Raw genomic sequence first — 16,859 nt, forward strand, 5'->3', positions numbered from 1 at the left:
TTTAGCAGGTGGCAGCCTGGCTTCATCTGCAGCCAAGGCTTGATCACTCCCAAATGCTCAGATTCAGTTTTTCCCTGGGGAAAAAAAGTGACTCTGAAACCCCAGGATTTTAGGTCCTGGCCCATTTCTCACATAACGTAGTCATCAGTGCTGAATCAGAACTCAGCCTTGTGTTTTAAATGGACTATACCAACACCATGCTGCACTGTGTTGAGCTAATGCAGGGAGGCTTGGCTCTGCTGCAATCACAGGACCCAACTCCCTGGAGTCCCTTTCCATTCAGACATCTATAAACATCCAAACCCAGATATGAGCATTGTCTCTAAGTCTTAAATTGGTACCACATGGTGCTACTCAGAGAATACCCATGTTCTCCATGACCTCAGCAAACAAAGGCCACCAATCTCCCACCTATCAGGAAACAGTCTGGGTATGCATGTAGCCACACAGGCACTGAGATAATGATGAATGAATTTTTAAAATGTTTCAGAATTTGTATTATTTTCTGCACCACTCCTCCGTGATTGACAGCAGAACTAGAAAGCACTGAAGCACAGAGATTTCTCTCTGCAGCTGGTGCTCCCAGCACGCAGGTGGAGGGAGGAGAGCTGACAGGCACCCAGGGATGGATGGATAGACAGATGCCATTTTCCCAGCAAGCAAAGGCTTTATGTGCATCACCATCAAACCTCCATGGAAAGACTCAATGGACAAAAGTCACTTGAAGGTGGCAGAGAAGCCAAGGGGAGGAGAGGGACAACCACTGACATTCTTCTTCACCTCCTGGGGACCAGACCCAGGTAGGAGATCAACAGTGGGACACAAGAATCCCCAGTGCTGATCTCAGCTGTGCTCCCTGGAGGCTCATGCCCAAGGCAACGAGAGTGGGATTTAGCATCCTTTAACCCAGCTCACAGAGCCGGGAAATCTGGAGGGTAAGAAATTCAACAGCCCTGCACCTGCCTTAGGGCCAGCGTGGGGGTAAGGGCACACTGCACCCACCACTGCTGCACAAGGCAGTGAAAAAGCTGTGCAAGGAAACAGCTGCAGGATATAAAAGCAGCAGAGCTTCCGCATTAGGAACCGAGCAATGCTTGCAGAAGCTGCCAGTGTCATCCTTCTCCTGGTAATGTGGGAGGGAGAAAAAAATCACTTCAGCTTAGTTGAAAATAAAATTAAAACAACGATAGCAGCACAGCAATGTTACCTGGACTGCTTGAGGATAGACAAACCACCACAGTGATCAAGTATACAGATCAGGTTAGTAGGAGGTGGAACATTATTTTAATGGCATTACTAACTCATTTTTCCAGGGAAGAGCAGCTGCAGAAACATCCCAAGCAGCTGTGTTCTCCCCCTCCCTCAAAGCAAAGTTGTTTGGGGGAGCCAAGGCTTACCTCCTACAAAAGCCTGCAGATCCAAACCTTCCTCTAATTAAGAAACATTTCACACATGTGGGACTTCTGGGTTTTTTTGGATAGCAGCAGCAGTAAATAATTCAGTGCCTTGGCAGATATGTAGGATCTTCAAAATATGACGGCTATTATCAGATTTATTTTAATAAGGTGTCTGGAGGGCTCAAGGCTAGGAAGAAAGGAAAAAAAAAATCCACCATAATAAAAACCATGTCTTCTTCATTAGCCAGAGCACTTTGCTACAGCAGCTTGGACAGAGCAGCACAAACACTGCCTGAGCACCAGTGCAGCTTCACTGCCACCACAGCAGCACCACTGCAGCTTGCAGGTCCCCCAGCTCCATCTGCAGCTGCTGCAGTGGCCAGGGCTGCAGGGCTTTTGCACAGGGCTCTGGCAAACTCAGCTTCTGCTCCCCAAGAAGCCCTGCAGTTTTTGGAGAAAAAGGCTGCAGAAGCATTTTGATACTACACTTGCAAATATAACAAATGAGCCACTGGCAAGGTTTTTTTTCACAAGCAGCTGCAGCTCTGCCTGTGGAACTCTCCACAGCTTCTGCTCAACTTTCCCCACCTCTGTCATCATGCCCACATAGGATGGGGTTGTGCCACAGCTGCAGAGAGCCAACAGTGGGGAAACATCTGCCTTAGCACTACCCTGAGCATTGACCCATGGGCAAAAGCAGTTCCTTTGTGCAGAAGTGGTGGAAATCTGCTGTGATCCATCTCGAGGGAAAGCCCAGCGTCATGCACATGCCCTTTCAGCACTTTATGTCCTCCTCAGCACCTATGCCAGTAACATGGAGGGAAAGTAGCTTTTAAAGACCTTTAGCTGGCTCTGAGGAGCTGAACTAGTCCTGCTGGAACACGAGGAGTCACCACCTGGCTATGCCACACTACCATGGTGCCACTGAAGCCAAGTACTGTATTTGAACTGGTTATCCACCAAACAGCCAAAATCATCACATTGTTGGGGATGGATCAGACATACGTTGCTCACAGTACTTCTGCAACCCAATGTCCAGAAGGAAAAACAAATCTCCACCTAAAATAAAGGGTTTCCTCTTTCCTGCCACTGCCAGACCTCAAATTCAGAGGAAAGAATACAGCAGGCAAGGCAGAGCCCCTGAAAGTAACATCTGTTTAAGCTATTTGTGAAACTACTCTTCCACCTGGCCTTCCAGGTGAGAAGGGAACCTCTGGGCAGTGTTGGGGGCTCCACAACACCCAGATGCATCCTAGACAACATCCCTTAAATCTCATCTAACCAGGAAGATGTGCCAAGCATACGTTTGCCACAGGTCCCTATAGTACCAGCAACATACTGCCAGAGCAGCTACCACAACTGCTGAGCTCACCCCAGCCTAGGAGAGCAAGGAGGCAGCTGCTCGGTGCCTGGTGCCCACCCTGCTCCCCTCTGGCTCACACTGCACCATGGGAGGCACTCATTGCTTGCCTCCATATTTTGTGTTGCAATTATCTTAACAGCAGAACAGCAGTGCCTACCAAATGGACACTAGAAGGGAAGATCAACCAACTATTCTTGTAATGATAGAAGATTTAAAACAAAATTTAAAGAAAGCTCGACACTTACCTCAACTGAGCAAGCTCCATCTCTGAGATCCCAGGGGAGTAGAGACAGCATAGGCCACAAAAGAATGGCTTCACAGAGCACTCATCCCACCTGGGGACCATGCAGAGTTGATAACTTGACATATTTTAAATCATAAGTATCAGATTTGACATTTTAATGAAGTTCCTTCTTCTATATTCAAGGTACAGTTTCAGAAATCCCAGTTCTCATTTTGAAAGAATAAACACAAATATGTAGCTGTCACAGAACAAAAATAAACTATAAAATTAGCATGGCAGCATAGGAGTCAAGGAGAAATAGAAGACAGGCTAAGGGAAAAGAATTATGACTTAAAATTTATCTCAGAACTTTTCAAAGGACTTGAGCCCTTGAAATAAGAAAAACTAGTTGCTAGGCTTCTCAGCCCTCCTGAAAGAGCTGATGAAGAACCTACCTGCTTACAGCACACAGAAAAGGTGGGTTCGCCTCAGAAAACCAAGAAGAAAAGCCAACAGCACATTCACTCCTACCCCATACCAGTCCTTCTGAGAAAATGGTAGGAGACACTTCAGCCCGTGGCACCTGGGGCTCATAAAACCTTACCCAGCTGGGAGCAGGAATGAGGCTTAAAGGAGCCTTCAGAAAATGTGCTGCAGAGAGGGAAGTGGTGGTGTCTTTTTTTTTAAATCTTTCCTCTCAAATTAGAACCTCTAACAGCAAAATAACAAGTGAGAGAAAATGGCTCACACCTGATTCTCTCTCTGCATGTGCTGCTTAATTTTTTCATATATAAACAAAGCCAACAGGTGCAGTGAATTGTATACCTGGGAGCTTTGGGAGTACTAGGGAGAAGACGAACCATTCTAGAAAATGCTGGAAGCAATAAGCCAAACAGGAAAGATGAGTTAGAAACATGGCTTTCCAACACAGCGTTTCTTCAACTTGGAGCACTCGCAACCAGCAGCATCCCACACTTGCTCCCTTAGGGAAATTACAATCAAGATCAAGGCTTGCAGCTGAGCGTGGAGGCAAAAAGTTTAACACTCAGACACTTACAGAAAAAATAGTAGGGTTTCGGTTATTTGGGAGTTTTTTCGGTATCTTATAGTCCCGGTGAGACGGCACCATTCTGGTACAGGGAAGTCAAAAAGGCCAGGCAGCTCTGCACCTTCCCTCCGCGGGTGTCCGCTCCGCCCAGCCCGCCTGCCACGCTGCCAGCGGCTGCCAAAACGCGGGGAAACCAGGAACCAGAGCCCCATCTACTGGGCACTGGGAAGGATCCCCGCACTGGGATTTCGCAGCTGTGCAAGGCACCACCACCAACTCCTGCAACCTGCCAGCTGAGAGCGATGCTGGGGTGTTAGCCTGCTCCCGGGAAAGCCACTTCCATCACCATGGCGGCATCTGATCGGAAAAGGCTGGTAGGGTCGTCCTGACCTAGTTCAGACCCAACAGGCAAACATTCAGACCACCTCCTTCACTCTGAGCAGCCCCTGAGCTTTGAGGAGATAAAGTGGAAAACAATTTGGAACCAATTCCTTGGGCAATTCAGCATTCCAGGTGAGCACCTGAGCTTCCCAGCAGCTTTCCAGTCTGTACGGCTGCACCCTACCATTTCCAGCTGCAGCACAGGAAGGAGCAGTGACAGCATGCCCTCGTGCGGCAAAAGCTTGCCCCAGTCTCTGGCACAACTGTGCCCCGTGGCTGTGAGTTTTGAATTGTGTCACACCTGTCATGCTGACCCTACTCTGCATAACCCTAAAGCTGACCCACATATGTGGTGGGAGGGTGTACAGTCCCATTAAGCAGCCAAAATGTTGCCTCAGTCCTCAGCACCCAGCTCTGGCCCATGCAATAGACCTTTCCCCCATTCTGAGCTGCTAAAACCCAAACCCCCTATCAAGGGTAGTGGGCACAGGCTGTCCCTGTGCACTGTGGTACCCCCCTTGTCCTGCCCAAATGTCACCAGCAAGACTGTACAAAGAGTGACCTATGTGACTCAACCCCAGGAACCCTTCTGCACGTGGTGCAATGGCATTTAGCATGAAGAGAAAGATTTCCTATCAAAGCAGGTTTCTCTGGCCTTCAAAGCATGGTTAGGGAGCCATAATTTCAAAGTATGCATCCTACATCCCTTCAAAATTTATTTTACTCAAGCTTGAACAGAACTAATAAAAGCAGTCTTGTAGTCAGTGAAACAAATGCTGACAGAAATATTTAGGACTCTGTCACATGAGAACACATACCAGGTAAACTCAATTCTTTATAAACTGAGGGTTTAAGCAGCAGCCCAGCATAGACATGTTCTTTCAGTTATAGAGATGTCAAAAATGGATCTTCAATAAGTAGTTTTTTTTTCATCAGTGACTACTGAGTGTATAAATGAACAATGTATGAAAACTACATGCTTCCAAAGTTTAGACAGCAGAAAAATGGCAGTGAGTATTCTTAAAATCACAGGTATTAAAAAACCAAGTACAAACAGGTTCGGAAATCAGTGCCCCATTTTCTCAAGAAATAGAGAAAATCACTGTTGTGACACAGTAAGATTGTACCCATCATGCCCAAGGTGTTTTATCACAGTCTGCCTCTTTGCAGGGCTAATGATCAATGATGTTCTTCATACCCAGTGCTACACACAGCTGTAACACTGTTCCACCTTTACCTGTCATACAGACTTGATGCAGATCAGGTTTTCAACAACTCTGAGGCTTTGTGGTTTTCACAAGCTTTAGACTGCAAGGGCTGCAAGCTGGTAGTGCGAAGCACTGCCTGAAATGCCAGGTGATGTCTCTTTGGAAGCTGCAGGGCAGTGGGGACAAGCTCCAGCAACACCTTGCTCCTACAGCAATAATGACATAAATCTGGAATGCTTTTCTTTTTTCTCCCTCTGCCAGGGAGAAAATATATTCAACATGCCAGGCTTCATCTGTCCTAAGAAGGTACAAGATGCACAGCTTTGGAGAGTGCTGCATTCATTTTGCAGATTCACCACGTGCTTTAGTCCATGTAGAGTCTATCTGCATCAAGATGCCAGTAATCCAAGAAAAAAAATTGGTACAAGATCCACTCCAACTGCATGCTACATGCTCACAGTCCTGGGTGGGGAAGAAGCCTCCTAAGAGGAGCAGTGAGGTGAATTCATCACACACATCTCAGTTTACTTTACATACTTACACAGCGCACCAATTGAATAAACAGGCTCACAATATGAATATACCATACTACTCCTGGAAGTCAGCATCAAACATCCTATAGCCATTTTCAGTTTCACAAAGCAAAACAGACTACAGATGCAAAGAATGGAACATTTTTTCAGCCTGTATTTAAGCAGACAGATGAATCTCTTCAGCTATGCACAAAATTCTTTGCTTCCTGCAAAAGAAAAACTTTGGTGTAATCTGACAATACGTGGGTACTAAAAATATCATGATTATTTAGGCAAAGAAGTGACTGGAGAGGAAGAGGAACATCTGTGAATGGTGGCATATAAATTAGGGAGGGAACTGGAAATCCTGTATGTATTAGACATTCACAGATCACACAGTACCCTATTGGCAAGGACTGCAAAAGTTCATTTGTCCAGAGAGGTTCTACAATGCCCCAGAAACTCCAGCCAGCTCCCGTTGAGACCAACTCTGGAAGAAAGCTATCCTAAGAAGCTCATCTAGCCCCATTCAACCTAGTTCCATTAACCCAAATCAAATACAAAGAGAAGGCCACACAGAAAGGAAGCACTACCATGAACCTCAATGGAAATTGCCACTATGCGGAGACCTCTGCCTAAGCCATTTTGGGTCAAGTCAGATCAATCCAGAACAACAGTTACAAGCTCTTTGATCTTCTTATTTAACATCAAAACACTGCACTTACCAAAAAAAAAAAAAAAAAAAAAAAAAAAAAAAAAAAAAAAAAAAAAAAAAAAAAAAAAAGAAGGAAAAAAAAACCAAAAGAAAACAAAAAAAATCACAATCATGAACAAGCCAGTGTCTCAAGGATTTGCTCCTACCTCCTCTCCCTGTTCCTCTACACTGTCTCAAAAGATTACATCTGGCAGGTATTCACCACAGGGGAAGCTCTGGCAGACACAGGATCTTTTGCTACATCTCTGCTGCTGTCTCCACTCCTGTGCCACCCTGTTCTTCTGGCATGCTGAGGATCATACCCCTCCTGCCATGAGTCCTCTGCTGTCACAGCCAAGGCTGCCTCCTTTCCTAAAAGGCTGCCATTTATCCCCTCTGCAGTGCTGCAGGCAAATGAGCCCTCCCACTCTACCCATTACCCCAACAAGGTGATTCTGAACCCACATGCAGAGATCTGTCTCCTGACCGGGCTGTGCAAATCCACCTGTCACTGCCAGTCCTCAGTTCGAAGAATGAGAATCATGAAAGTCAAAGTGATACTTTAGGAAATACTTACATGAAAACAACCACATTGCAGTAACATGCCAGGAATATTTCAGCAGCAATTACTCATAACCAATTGATTTAAAACAGCACCATCACCCACACAGGAGCTGTCTGATGACTTCTACGTACTCATTAACAGGAACACACTCGCATGAAAGAAGTTACACAATGGATAAAGAAAAGGGACATCGGTGAAATAGCAACAGTAACAGCAGAGATTCAGTGTACCAAGGGGTAGGACTGTGCTCCAAGTTTGAAAATTTTTTTTGGCAGAGTGAAAAAAAAGTCCAGGCCAACAGATCTTTTGGGACAATCTCAGATCTGGGGAGTCAATCAGCAGGTACATAGTCCCAAAATGACCAGGCTCTCAACACACCCTGACACACAAGTGACAGACTGCAGGTGGCAGGAAAGAGCCTCCCCCTGCTAGATTCTGGAAAGTACCAGGGGATGTACCTGCAAGCACACTTCTGAAGAACAGTCAACAAACAGAGCAGGGTGAGCTCTTTCAGGAATAAATGGTGAAGTGCTCACCTACCTCTCCACTAAATGCTGTTCATTATTAACAAAACATTTAGTCATCTTGCATGTAGTAGGTAAAGACAAGAGGAAGAAAGATCAGTCTTCTTTGGACAGATACTGTGCAATAATATGCATAACTTGCTTTAGATTTTTTTACTGCTAATATGCACTATTACAGTAAAATAAAATGAACACATGCACCAACAGAAAATGTTCTTTACAGGTTGATTGGCAGTGCTGAAGGTACAAAAAGGAGCATCTGCGACCACACCAATATGGAAAAAAGGATCCAATCTGAACAATCTTCGCCTCCAACAAGCAAAACCCCATTTCTCTTGGTGAAGGGTCTACCACCTCCCATTATAGCTAATAATCACAGCAATATAATCCTCAAGAACTAAAGCAGATGAATATGGTGTTTTTTCCCAAAGATTGCTGCAGTATTTTTGAGGAAGGAGCTTGCAATACTGATGCTAAAGCTGGGATTCCATCAAGCGGAGCAGCTCCCAACTCAAGGGCTGTGTTCACCACACTGTTCAGTAAGGCTACCTCCCACACCTGGTCACAGAACCATGCTCACCCTGCAAACTTGTGAAACCCCAGGCAGAGCAACAAAACCAGCCCATTTGTTTGAACCCAGATGGGCTGCTATAAAAAAAGAAAAAACAAAAGCAAACTGCTCCACACAGCCTCGCCACGTCCTTTCACGTGAGCACACACACTGCTGCCTCCTCACTGGGACGGAGCCAGGGAAGGCAGGAGGGACAGCCCAGTGAGCTGCTGCAGGCAGGGACAAAGCCCACAGCCCCCCAGCTCCATTTAACAGGGTGTAACAGGCACTCCCACTCTTGCCTGAGGACCATGCCCCATGCTGCCCACGTGTCAACAGCCAACAACTTTACAAACCACAGCACGTACTAAACCAGCCTTTATTTCTCTCACAGTACAGCAGGGCTGAAGTTAAGACCATTCCGTGGCAGTGCCAACCCACTCAGTAGCCTGGGCAGTGGGAGCCGCTGACCAGTCCTCAGTGGCAGGCTGGGCACTCCAGTCCTCTGCAATCACAAACACAACAAGACTTAAGTGCTCCCCGGGCTCCTTCCACCCACCATAAGACCCCCCCACTCCTTCCCACAGACAACCCCCAAACTGACCTGTGGGGAACTGCTGGATGGGCACAGATGGGACCTGCACTCCCTCAGACCAATCTGCAACCTCAGGCTGAGGAGGAGCAGTGAATTCAGGTGCCGGGGCTGTCCATTCAGTCTGGAATTCCTCCTTCGTGACTGCTTTCTCAGCAGCTGCCTGCTCCTCCTTTTCAATCTGCAATGGAAGAGCCCAGCCTGAGTCTCCCAGGAACACATCCCAGAACACAACCCTTACTATCAAGTATCAGACAACAGGCACCAACTAGCAATACAACCAACCACCACAGTAGAGTGTAAAGTGCCATCGTTACATTAGCAAAACCTGTCCTTGAATGCAGACACATGGTACCATGAGATAGGAGAACATCCCAGACAGACACAATCCCTGCCATGAGGATTCCTACCTCCTCAGGATCCCTGTAGAAGTACAAGTCAGGCATGACTTCCCATGGGTGCTCACGGGAGATGGTGCCACGCATGCGCAGGACCTCCCGAGCCAGCATCCACCACATGAGGCCCACTGAGTGGGCTCCCTGGAACAGCAGAAATTATATAAGAGTTGGCTGTAAAGCTAAACCTTTGCAGAAAGAGCAAAAGACTTATTTGTACCCCATCCAAGGCTCGTGCTTGGTGAAAGACATTATTTGCCAATGCCAGACTTAAATACCTGAACTCAAAAAAAGGGCAATTTTTCGAGTTCCCGGTGACATTTTCAGGTCTCTGCAGAAATCATGATGCCATTACAATACGGCCTGCAGTAACTCTGTCACAAAATTTCATGTTGCTCATGTGAGTTTCATCCAAAGGACAAGGGATGATGTTCACCACATATTCAACAATGAAGAAATTGAAAGCTTGACAAAATAAACAAAGCTTACACACATCCTCACATGTGGCCTACACTTGTTTTGGTGACCAACATCTAGACAGAGATCTAAGATAGATCCTCATCTTCCCAGACTTTACCTTTCAGGTGATTTCTGGCAAGGTAATGTCTCAGAGCAGTTTCTCCATCAGTTTGTATTATCTTTCATTCATATTCATGATCTGTGGCAAGAATGACTATCAAACTCCACTCATTGGGTCACAAAGACCCTCATGGCGTCAGCGAAAAATCCTGCCAGGTTACTATAGCACACGTCCTACGCTTGAGAGTTCCTTGGCCAGAAACCAGCCTCAGCTCCAAGCTCCAACTGTGTGCAGTTTATTTTCTCCTCCCCACCCAGGTGCAAGAGATTAATTAGCTCATCCCCCAAGATACACGTGAGACACAAGTCAACCCTCCCTTGCAGAAAGCATCCATCTCGGAAGCCTATGGCACACTCCAGAGGAAGCTGCCTGGAATGCCACACGAAGTGTTACCTTGTTATTGCAGGGAATAGCGATATCCACGTAGCGCAGCGGGGAGTCGGTGTTGCACAGGGCAATGGTGGGGATGTTGACGTAGGATGCCTCTGTCAGCGGCTGGTGATCGGCCCGCGGGTCCGTAACCACCAGGAGCCGTGGCTCACGGAAAGCTGCTTGGATCTGGTTTGTGAAGGTGCCAGGAGTGAAACGCCCGGCAATAGGAGTAGCCCCAGTGGCAGCAGCAAACTTCAGAACCGCACGCTGCAAAAGGGACACAGCAAAGGTGAGGCAGGAAAATTGCATTTCAACCAAGCCGGGAAAGTGCATTTCAGCCAGGTCACCCAGGCACTGCCAGTAAACGTGCACGAAATTTCACTGAACTATTTTTGTTTCCATTCCTGTGAAACCAGGGCTCACCACCTCAGAAGGAGACAAAATTAAAATGTTATTGAAAAAAGTTACACCTTGAGTTTAAAAGACCATACCCACCAGCAAAGCAGTAAGTCAGGACATGGAAAAAAGCCTTCTCTTCCCCTCAAATCACTGGCAAGCTCTACTCCAAACTCTCATAATCAAATCACGGAAGGGGGAATTAAATAAAAAGCTTACAAAAAAAGCAAAGCACGTTTTCTTCCATTATTTCTCCATCTTTTCTTAATCCAGGAACTTCAAGGAACTACATAAAAACTCAGCAATAAATATACACAAATTGTAGCTGTGTCCATTGAAATTGCAGTTGGCAGTTCTTACTCAATTCCAACAGCTTCCGACTTGTCAGGCATATGGCAGGGCCTACTATCAAACTCCAATCCTAGAGGGAGCCCCTCTCCTGGCGTTAGCGAAAACCCTGCCAACCTTTGCTGTCGCACACTTCCGACACTTGAGAGCTCATTGGCCAGAAACTGACCTCAGCATCAAGCTTTAATAGTGTGCACATCAAGCCCACGGGATACCAAGCTTTTCCTGCAGAAATCCACCCCTGAATCTCCCTAAACGTCTGTGGCCCCACCTGCAGTTACCTAAACAAACTAACCTCACAAACAGCAGTAACCAATTAAAGGTTATCATCTTCTACAACAGAACGATTTTGTGCTAAAAATTTAAGAGTCAAAATCACAAATATACCAGTTACTATACCTTGCTCAATAACAAATCTCTTCTTTGACAATTTTCTTATCAGTTGCTTACTGTCCCCAGAAAATCAGTGCCAATTACACACAGTAGCTCTGGGAGGAAGGGGCCACCATAATTGACTACTATATGACAGAAATCCAACAGGACAAAGGATATGGAAGAAAACCAAGTTAGCAAATGCCCTGAAATGGGGAGGGGGTTTCTCACCTGTTTTAAGCTGCCAAGTGCAACACAAAAACCACGTTTATAGAAAGCATTCCTATAACTAAAACTGGTGTTATTGCCTATTATCACCAAACTGTCACTGGCAGGCAATGCTGCATGCAAGGCAATGGAGTCTTGCTCTCAACACTGCAGGCTTCCTGATGTCCATACCTGTCCAGTGTTCCTGGAAGAAATGACGCTCACATCAGCTGGGTTTTCAATGGCAACAATGGCACGAGCTGCCAGGAGCAGCTTTTCCCAGGTCCTCTTCAGATTGATGATGTAAATACCTGTTGGCAACAAAAGGCTTTAAAGCAAGCAGCAAATACAAGATCCTCAAACAGGACAGCACTCCTCTGCTATTAAACCTGTCACATGGCTGTGGTTACTCCAAAAATGCATACAATCATCAAAGTTGGAAGAGGTTCAAGATCATTTCAGCCAACTGTTCACCCAGCACTGCCACTGTAACCTCTAAGCCATAACATCAGGTCCCCCTTAAAGGCAACTGGGCAACTTATTCCACCATCTGACCACCCAAGCAGTGAAATTTTTTTTCTATTATCTGAAAAAAGGATCTGAATCTCCCTTGTCTCATCTGAATCTCCCTTGTCTCACCTTAGGGCCACTTCCTCAGATCCTCAGACTGCTGGCAGGCACAAAAGCGTGGCCCCTTCTTTCAGGTAGTTGTAGAGAACAGTGAGATCCCCCCTGAGCTTCTTCTTCTCAAGACTAAACAAACACAGCTCCTTCAGTCATTCCTCATTACATCTTCTAGACCTTCCAAAAGCTTTGCTGCCCTTCTCCATACATGCTCCAGCACCTCAGGGTCATTTATGAAACGATGACACTCTAGTCTCATTCCAGCAAATGGAAAACTATCCAAAAGAAAATTCTCCCCTTATGGTTTTAAAGTCACACGCTTTTAGCATCTATTATCAAAAACCCAGCCCTGGAATGAGTTCTAATCTTTTAACACAGGGCAGCTTAGATTGATGGACAAGGAGAAATCACTACTGGGACACTAAAACCATTTTGTTACTATAATAAAGAACTAGCAAAATTACCCAAACCAGCTGTGATTGATTTACCAAATTCCAAGATTAAAACAGTCAAGAACTAGAAAAATTGTTCAAAAAACAGTATTTAATTCTACTTCTTTGAGTTAACACGGTTTGATATGCAAAGGGCATGGAGAAACCATGCTGAAGAGATCAAGTACTGGCACTTTTCTGCTTCTCCCAGTTGTGCCCACAAGATCCCAGCTGCCCAACCCGGGCCACCCATCCCGCCTGTTTACCATCGCTCTTCCTTTTGTAGATGTACTGCTCCATCTGGAAGTCGAGGTTGGTACCTCCCAGGTGGGTCCCGGCAGCGAGGAATTTGAGGACATCCTCCTCCTTCATCTGCAGGACATCGAGGCCTCCGGACATTGTGGGGTTTCCCTTGGGAAGCAACGACAGGGAACCTGCGGACACAGGGACCCGGCTCAGCCCGGCGGGGACGCGCCACGAGGTCCGGCCGCCATCTTGGGCCGCCTCCCGCGCTGCAGGCGGCAGGCCTCGGCCTTCCCCGCGGCCCGGCTCGGCCCGGCCCGGCCCGGCCGCCGGCGGTGCGGCGGGAGGCACAGTGCCCCCCGGTGTTATCGCAGGGCGGGGAACGCGGCCCCAACCGCCCCGCGCCCCCCGCCCGGCGGCCCCGACTCACGCTGACAACGCCGTGTGGAGGCCCGGGCGGCGCGGAGCCGAGAGAGGGCCCCCGCCCGCCTGACGCGCATATATGGCCTCGCCAGCCAATGGGGCGCCTCGGGGGCGCGGCTGCGCGGCGGCGGGGGCGGGCCGCGCTCCGGGAGCGCCGCCCCGGGATCCCCGGGCCGGGCGTCTGCTCTTCCGGACCCTTCCCAACACTGGTTCTAAAAGCTCGTAGGATTTGTGGCGTTACGAATCCAGAGAAGGGAAAAAGTGCTGGTGAAAGGTCTGCAGTGTGAGTCCTGTGAGGAGCGGCTGAGGGAGCTGGGGGTGTTTAGCCCAGACAAAAGGGGGCTCGGGGCTGGCCTTATCTCCCTCTACAGCTGCCTGAAAGGAGGGTGTAGCCAGGTGGGGGCCGGCATCTTGCCCCCGCCAACCAGCGACAGGACTAGAGTACTTAAGTTTCACCAGGGGAGATTTAGGTTGGACGTTAAGAGGAATTTCTTCACAGGAGTTTTTAGACTTTGGAATGGGCCGCCCAGGGAAGTGGTGGAGTCACCGTCCCGGGAAGTGTGTAAGGAAAGACTGGACAAAGCACTCAGTGCCAAGGTCCGGTTGACAGGGTGGTGTTTGGTCATGGCTTGGACCCCACGATCTGAGAGGCCTTTTCCAACTGAACTGATTTCTGTGGTTCCGTCAGTCTGGGGCTGCTGCACAGCATCCTGAGGCTTGTGCTCCAAGCAACATCAAGGCTGTTTTTGAGGTCCTGAAGTGAATAGAAAGCAATTATTTATTTTAAACATTTTACAACTCCATCTTCCTGCTGAAAGTGAAATATATGCTCTCAGGGGGCTGGTGATTATTTGATGAATTATATCTAGGCTCTAAATTGCCTGCTGTGGGGGGAAGAGGAGCTGCAGCACCTTCCCTGCACCCACATTCCCCCTCCCTGCAGGGGCACTGCTCTGGCACCAGGAAGGAGAGCTTGGGTAGCCAAGGCTGATCCTGTCCTTTGCAGAAATGACAGTAAAAGCAGGTGAAACTGACACTAAACTTACTCATCCTTCTTCGGCAGTAGACATTTTTGTGGTAATTGCCCAGATTTGTGTGTGTTGTTGGATTTGGGATTTTTTTGTTGTTTGCTTTTGAGAAACCACAGGAAGTGATGAGATTTAAGAATCTTCACCATCTTTCTCATCTTCCTTGTCCTATTCTCAGACACAGACCTGAGAAAGAAATTTCTTGGAAAAAAAAGAGGAAAAAAAAGTGATACTTTACTATGTTTGCTATCATCAAGATCTGCATACATTTCTGGACAGTTTCTGGACTGTGGAAATACTATTGCAAATGCCTTCTGCAAGTGATAATTAATCTTCGCTTCTTTCTAACAACAGTGCTACTTTAGTTTTCTCCCTTCTATTTTAACCTCATATAACCACATCAGAGTGACTGGGCCTGAACTCTCCTTTTCGATGCCTGAGCCCTGAGTTACTCTGGGGAAGAATTGCTCAAGTAGCAGGTTACAACATCGTCTTATGTATGTTCTTTGTCTCCTGGAAAATGGCTCTCTATCCTTCTTTTCTTCGTGCTTATTAGATGGTGTTAATTAGCGAGACTACCAGTAATCAGCTTTAGAATATGCTGTAAGAGAGTAATTCAAACATTTGCCACGTGGCGGTGACAGAGTAGGTAAAATGAAACTCAGCAACAGGTTAGTGAGCCCTCAGCCGTAGTGTGAACTGTTATTGCTTGAGAGATTACAGACATCTGTGGCACTTGGGTAAGCGCACTGTGGATGGTGAGAGCTGACCTGATGGGGCTGCGTACAAACTGTGTCCCTCCTAAGGAGACAGGAGCAGGGTGAATATTATCTTGGGAAGGAAGAGGAGAGGTGGTGGTGATGTCATCATGGTGTGGGTAGATTTCGCCTGGCGAGCTCTTCTGCACAATTGAAACCCATCTGTATTAAAAATGTATTTGAACATAATGATTGGAAATTAAGTATTGAATATTGCAGTAAGCATGATGTTATCAAAAGAGTGCCACTGGTAAGCGTTATAGACTCCTCTAGCATCACTAATACTTCATTTATTTTTTATTGTTACACTTATGGGCCCTTTCTGGTAGACCATGAGGCCCACAGCCCCCAAGAGGGCTTGGAAAAGTGGTGATGAAGCTTGACAATAAAGCGTTTCTAATTATTTCCTTAAATAACCTGAAAGCTTACCTTTATTTTTTATCTGTGTAATAAGGCAGTTTGAAGTAGATCTGTTACTAATGGACATGTCCCTTAGGTGAAAGTGTATCTATCTTATCACGTTTTAGACATGGTTTCCCTGGTCTAAAGTTCACACTGAACTCTGTTACACAATTACGTGCAGAGCTGCGGGCAGCCCCTGGAAGTTGCCTTGCTCTGCAGCAAGCAAAGCCAGGAAAGGCAGATTTGAGGCACTGGTCCTCCTGAAGTGCCAAGGAGACTTGGAGCCCGTAGGTGCAGAGAGAAGCATCACAGAGATATCACCAGCCTTTGGGTGCTACCGAGGACCTCAAGTAGGTGCCTGGGATGGTCACAAAGTCCCAGAAAGAGTATCTCCCAGAGAGCCAGCCCAGGCTGCAGCACAGCAGCAGCCCTGGCCAGAAGCCTCTGAGCAGGGGGCTGTACCAGGACCCCAGTGCTGGGAGAGAGGGCTCCTCACAGGGCTGCAGAGGAGGTGTTCTGTGCTGCCAGAACAGCTCCTGCGACGAGGCGCTTGGGCTGTGTGTCTGGGGAAGAGGCTCAGGCAGAAAGCCTTTCAGGCAGTATCTTCCCCACCAAACATGACAGTGGGTGTCACCCAAGAGATGGTGTGGCACCCCTGGAGATGGCAAAGAAGAACTATGAAGATAACCCACTTTCAGTGAAACTGCACTAATGTTACTGTGCTTTCCTTGTAAATTCCATTTTGGCTTGTGTTTCAAAGGTTTGTTATTACTTCTTACATGTTTTGGGAAAACATACTTTGGCAAATTTATTTCTAGTTGCACAAAGTTAGAATTGCCTAACACCTGCTACAAAACTTGCAGAGGTCTCATTTTAACCTCTTACTGGGATTTTGTCATTTTTACTAAAACTCCTTAATGCATTATGATAAAAACTCCTAAAACATTTTACAGTGATAAAATCACAAATTAAGAAACTGCAGTGCAGAAAATCAGCCTGCTATTTTGAAATAAACGCCAAAGCCAGAAGGGATAAGCATATTGAAGAAACCCACATGGAGTTCACAAGAGTACACATATATATGTGCCTGTGTGGGATGAGGAATTTTTTCTGCTCAGTCCTGGCGTCGCTGCTTATGTGTGGCACAAAACTCATTAAAATTAAAAAAGCAGGCAAAGTGTTTGCCCATTTTTAATGAGGAAGGGAGATCTGTAACTCAATGT

At 46.9% G+C, this 16,859-nt stretch overlaps 1 protein-coding gene and 2 non-coding genes across 3 annotated transcripts; all 3 read right to left on the reverse strand.

The window, feature by feature from the left end:
* Window positions 1-8,830: 8,830 nt before the first annotated feature.
* RPSA (ribosomal protein SA) lies at window positions 8,831-13,577 on the reverse strand. Its single transcript, XM_068204901.1, has 7 exons — window positions 13,456-13,577; window positions 13,049-13,216; window positions 11,920-12,038; window positions 10,426-10,671; window positions 9,468-9,596; window positions 9,070-9,238; window positions 8,831-8,970 (listed from the first exon to the last, which is right to left on the reverse strand). Exons 1-7 carry the CDS (start codon window positions 13,523-13,525, stop codon window positions 8,876-8,878), a joined length of 996 nt encoding a protein of 331 aa, XP_068061002.1. The 5' UTR covers window positions 13,526-13,577; the 3' UTR covers window positions 8,831-8,875.
* LOC137465352 (small nucleolar RNA SNORA62/SNORA6 family) lies at window positions 10,109-10,267 on the reverse strand. The gene has a single exon (XR_010994624.1). It is a non-coding gene; the product is annotated as a small nucleolar RNA SNORA62/SNORA6 family (small nucleolar RNA).
* LOC137465346 (small nucleolar RNA SNORA62/SNORA6 family) lies at window positions 11,189-11,346 on the reverse strand. The gene has a single exon (XR_010994623.1). It is a non-coding gene; the product is annotated as a small nucleolar RNA SNORA62/SNORA6 family (small nucleolar RNA).
* Window positions 13,578-16,859: the final 3,282 nt, after the last annotated feature.

Source organism: Anomalospiza imberbis, chromosome 1 (genome assembly GCF_031753505.1).
Source record: "Anomalospiza imberbis isolate Cuckoo-Finch-1a 21T00152 chromosome 1, ASM3175350v1, whole genome shotgun sequence".
Classification (NCBI taxonomy): Eukaryota; Metazoa; Chordata; class Aves; order Passeriformes; family Viduidae; genus Anomalospiza; species Anomalospiza imberbis.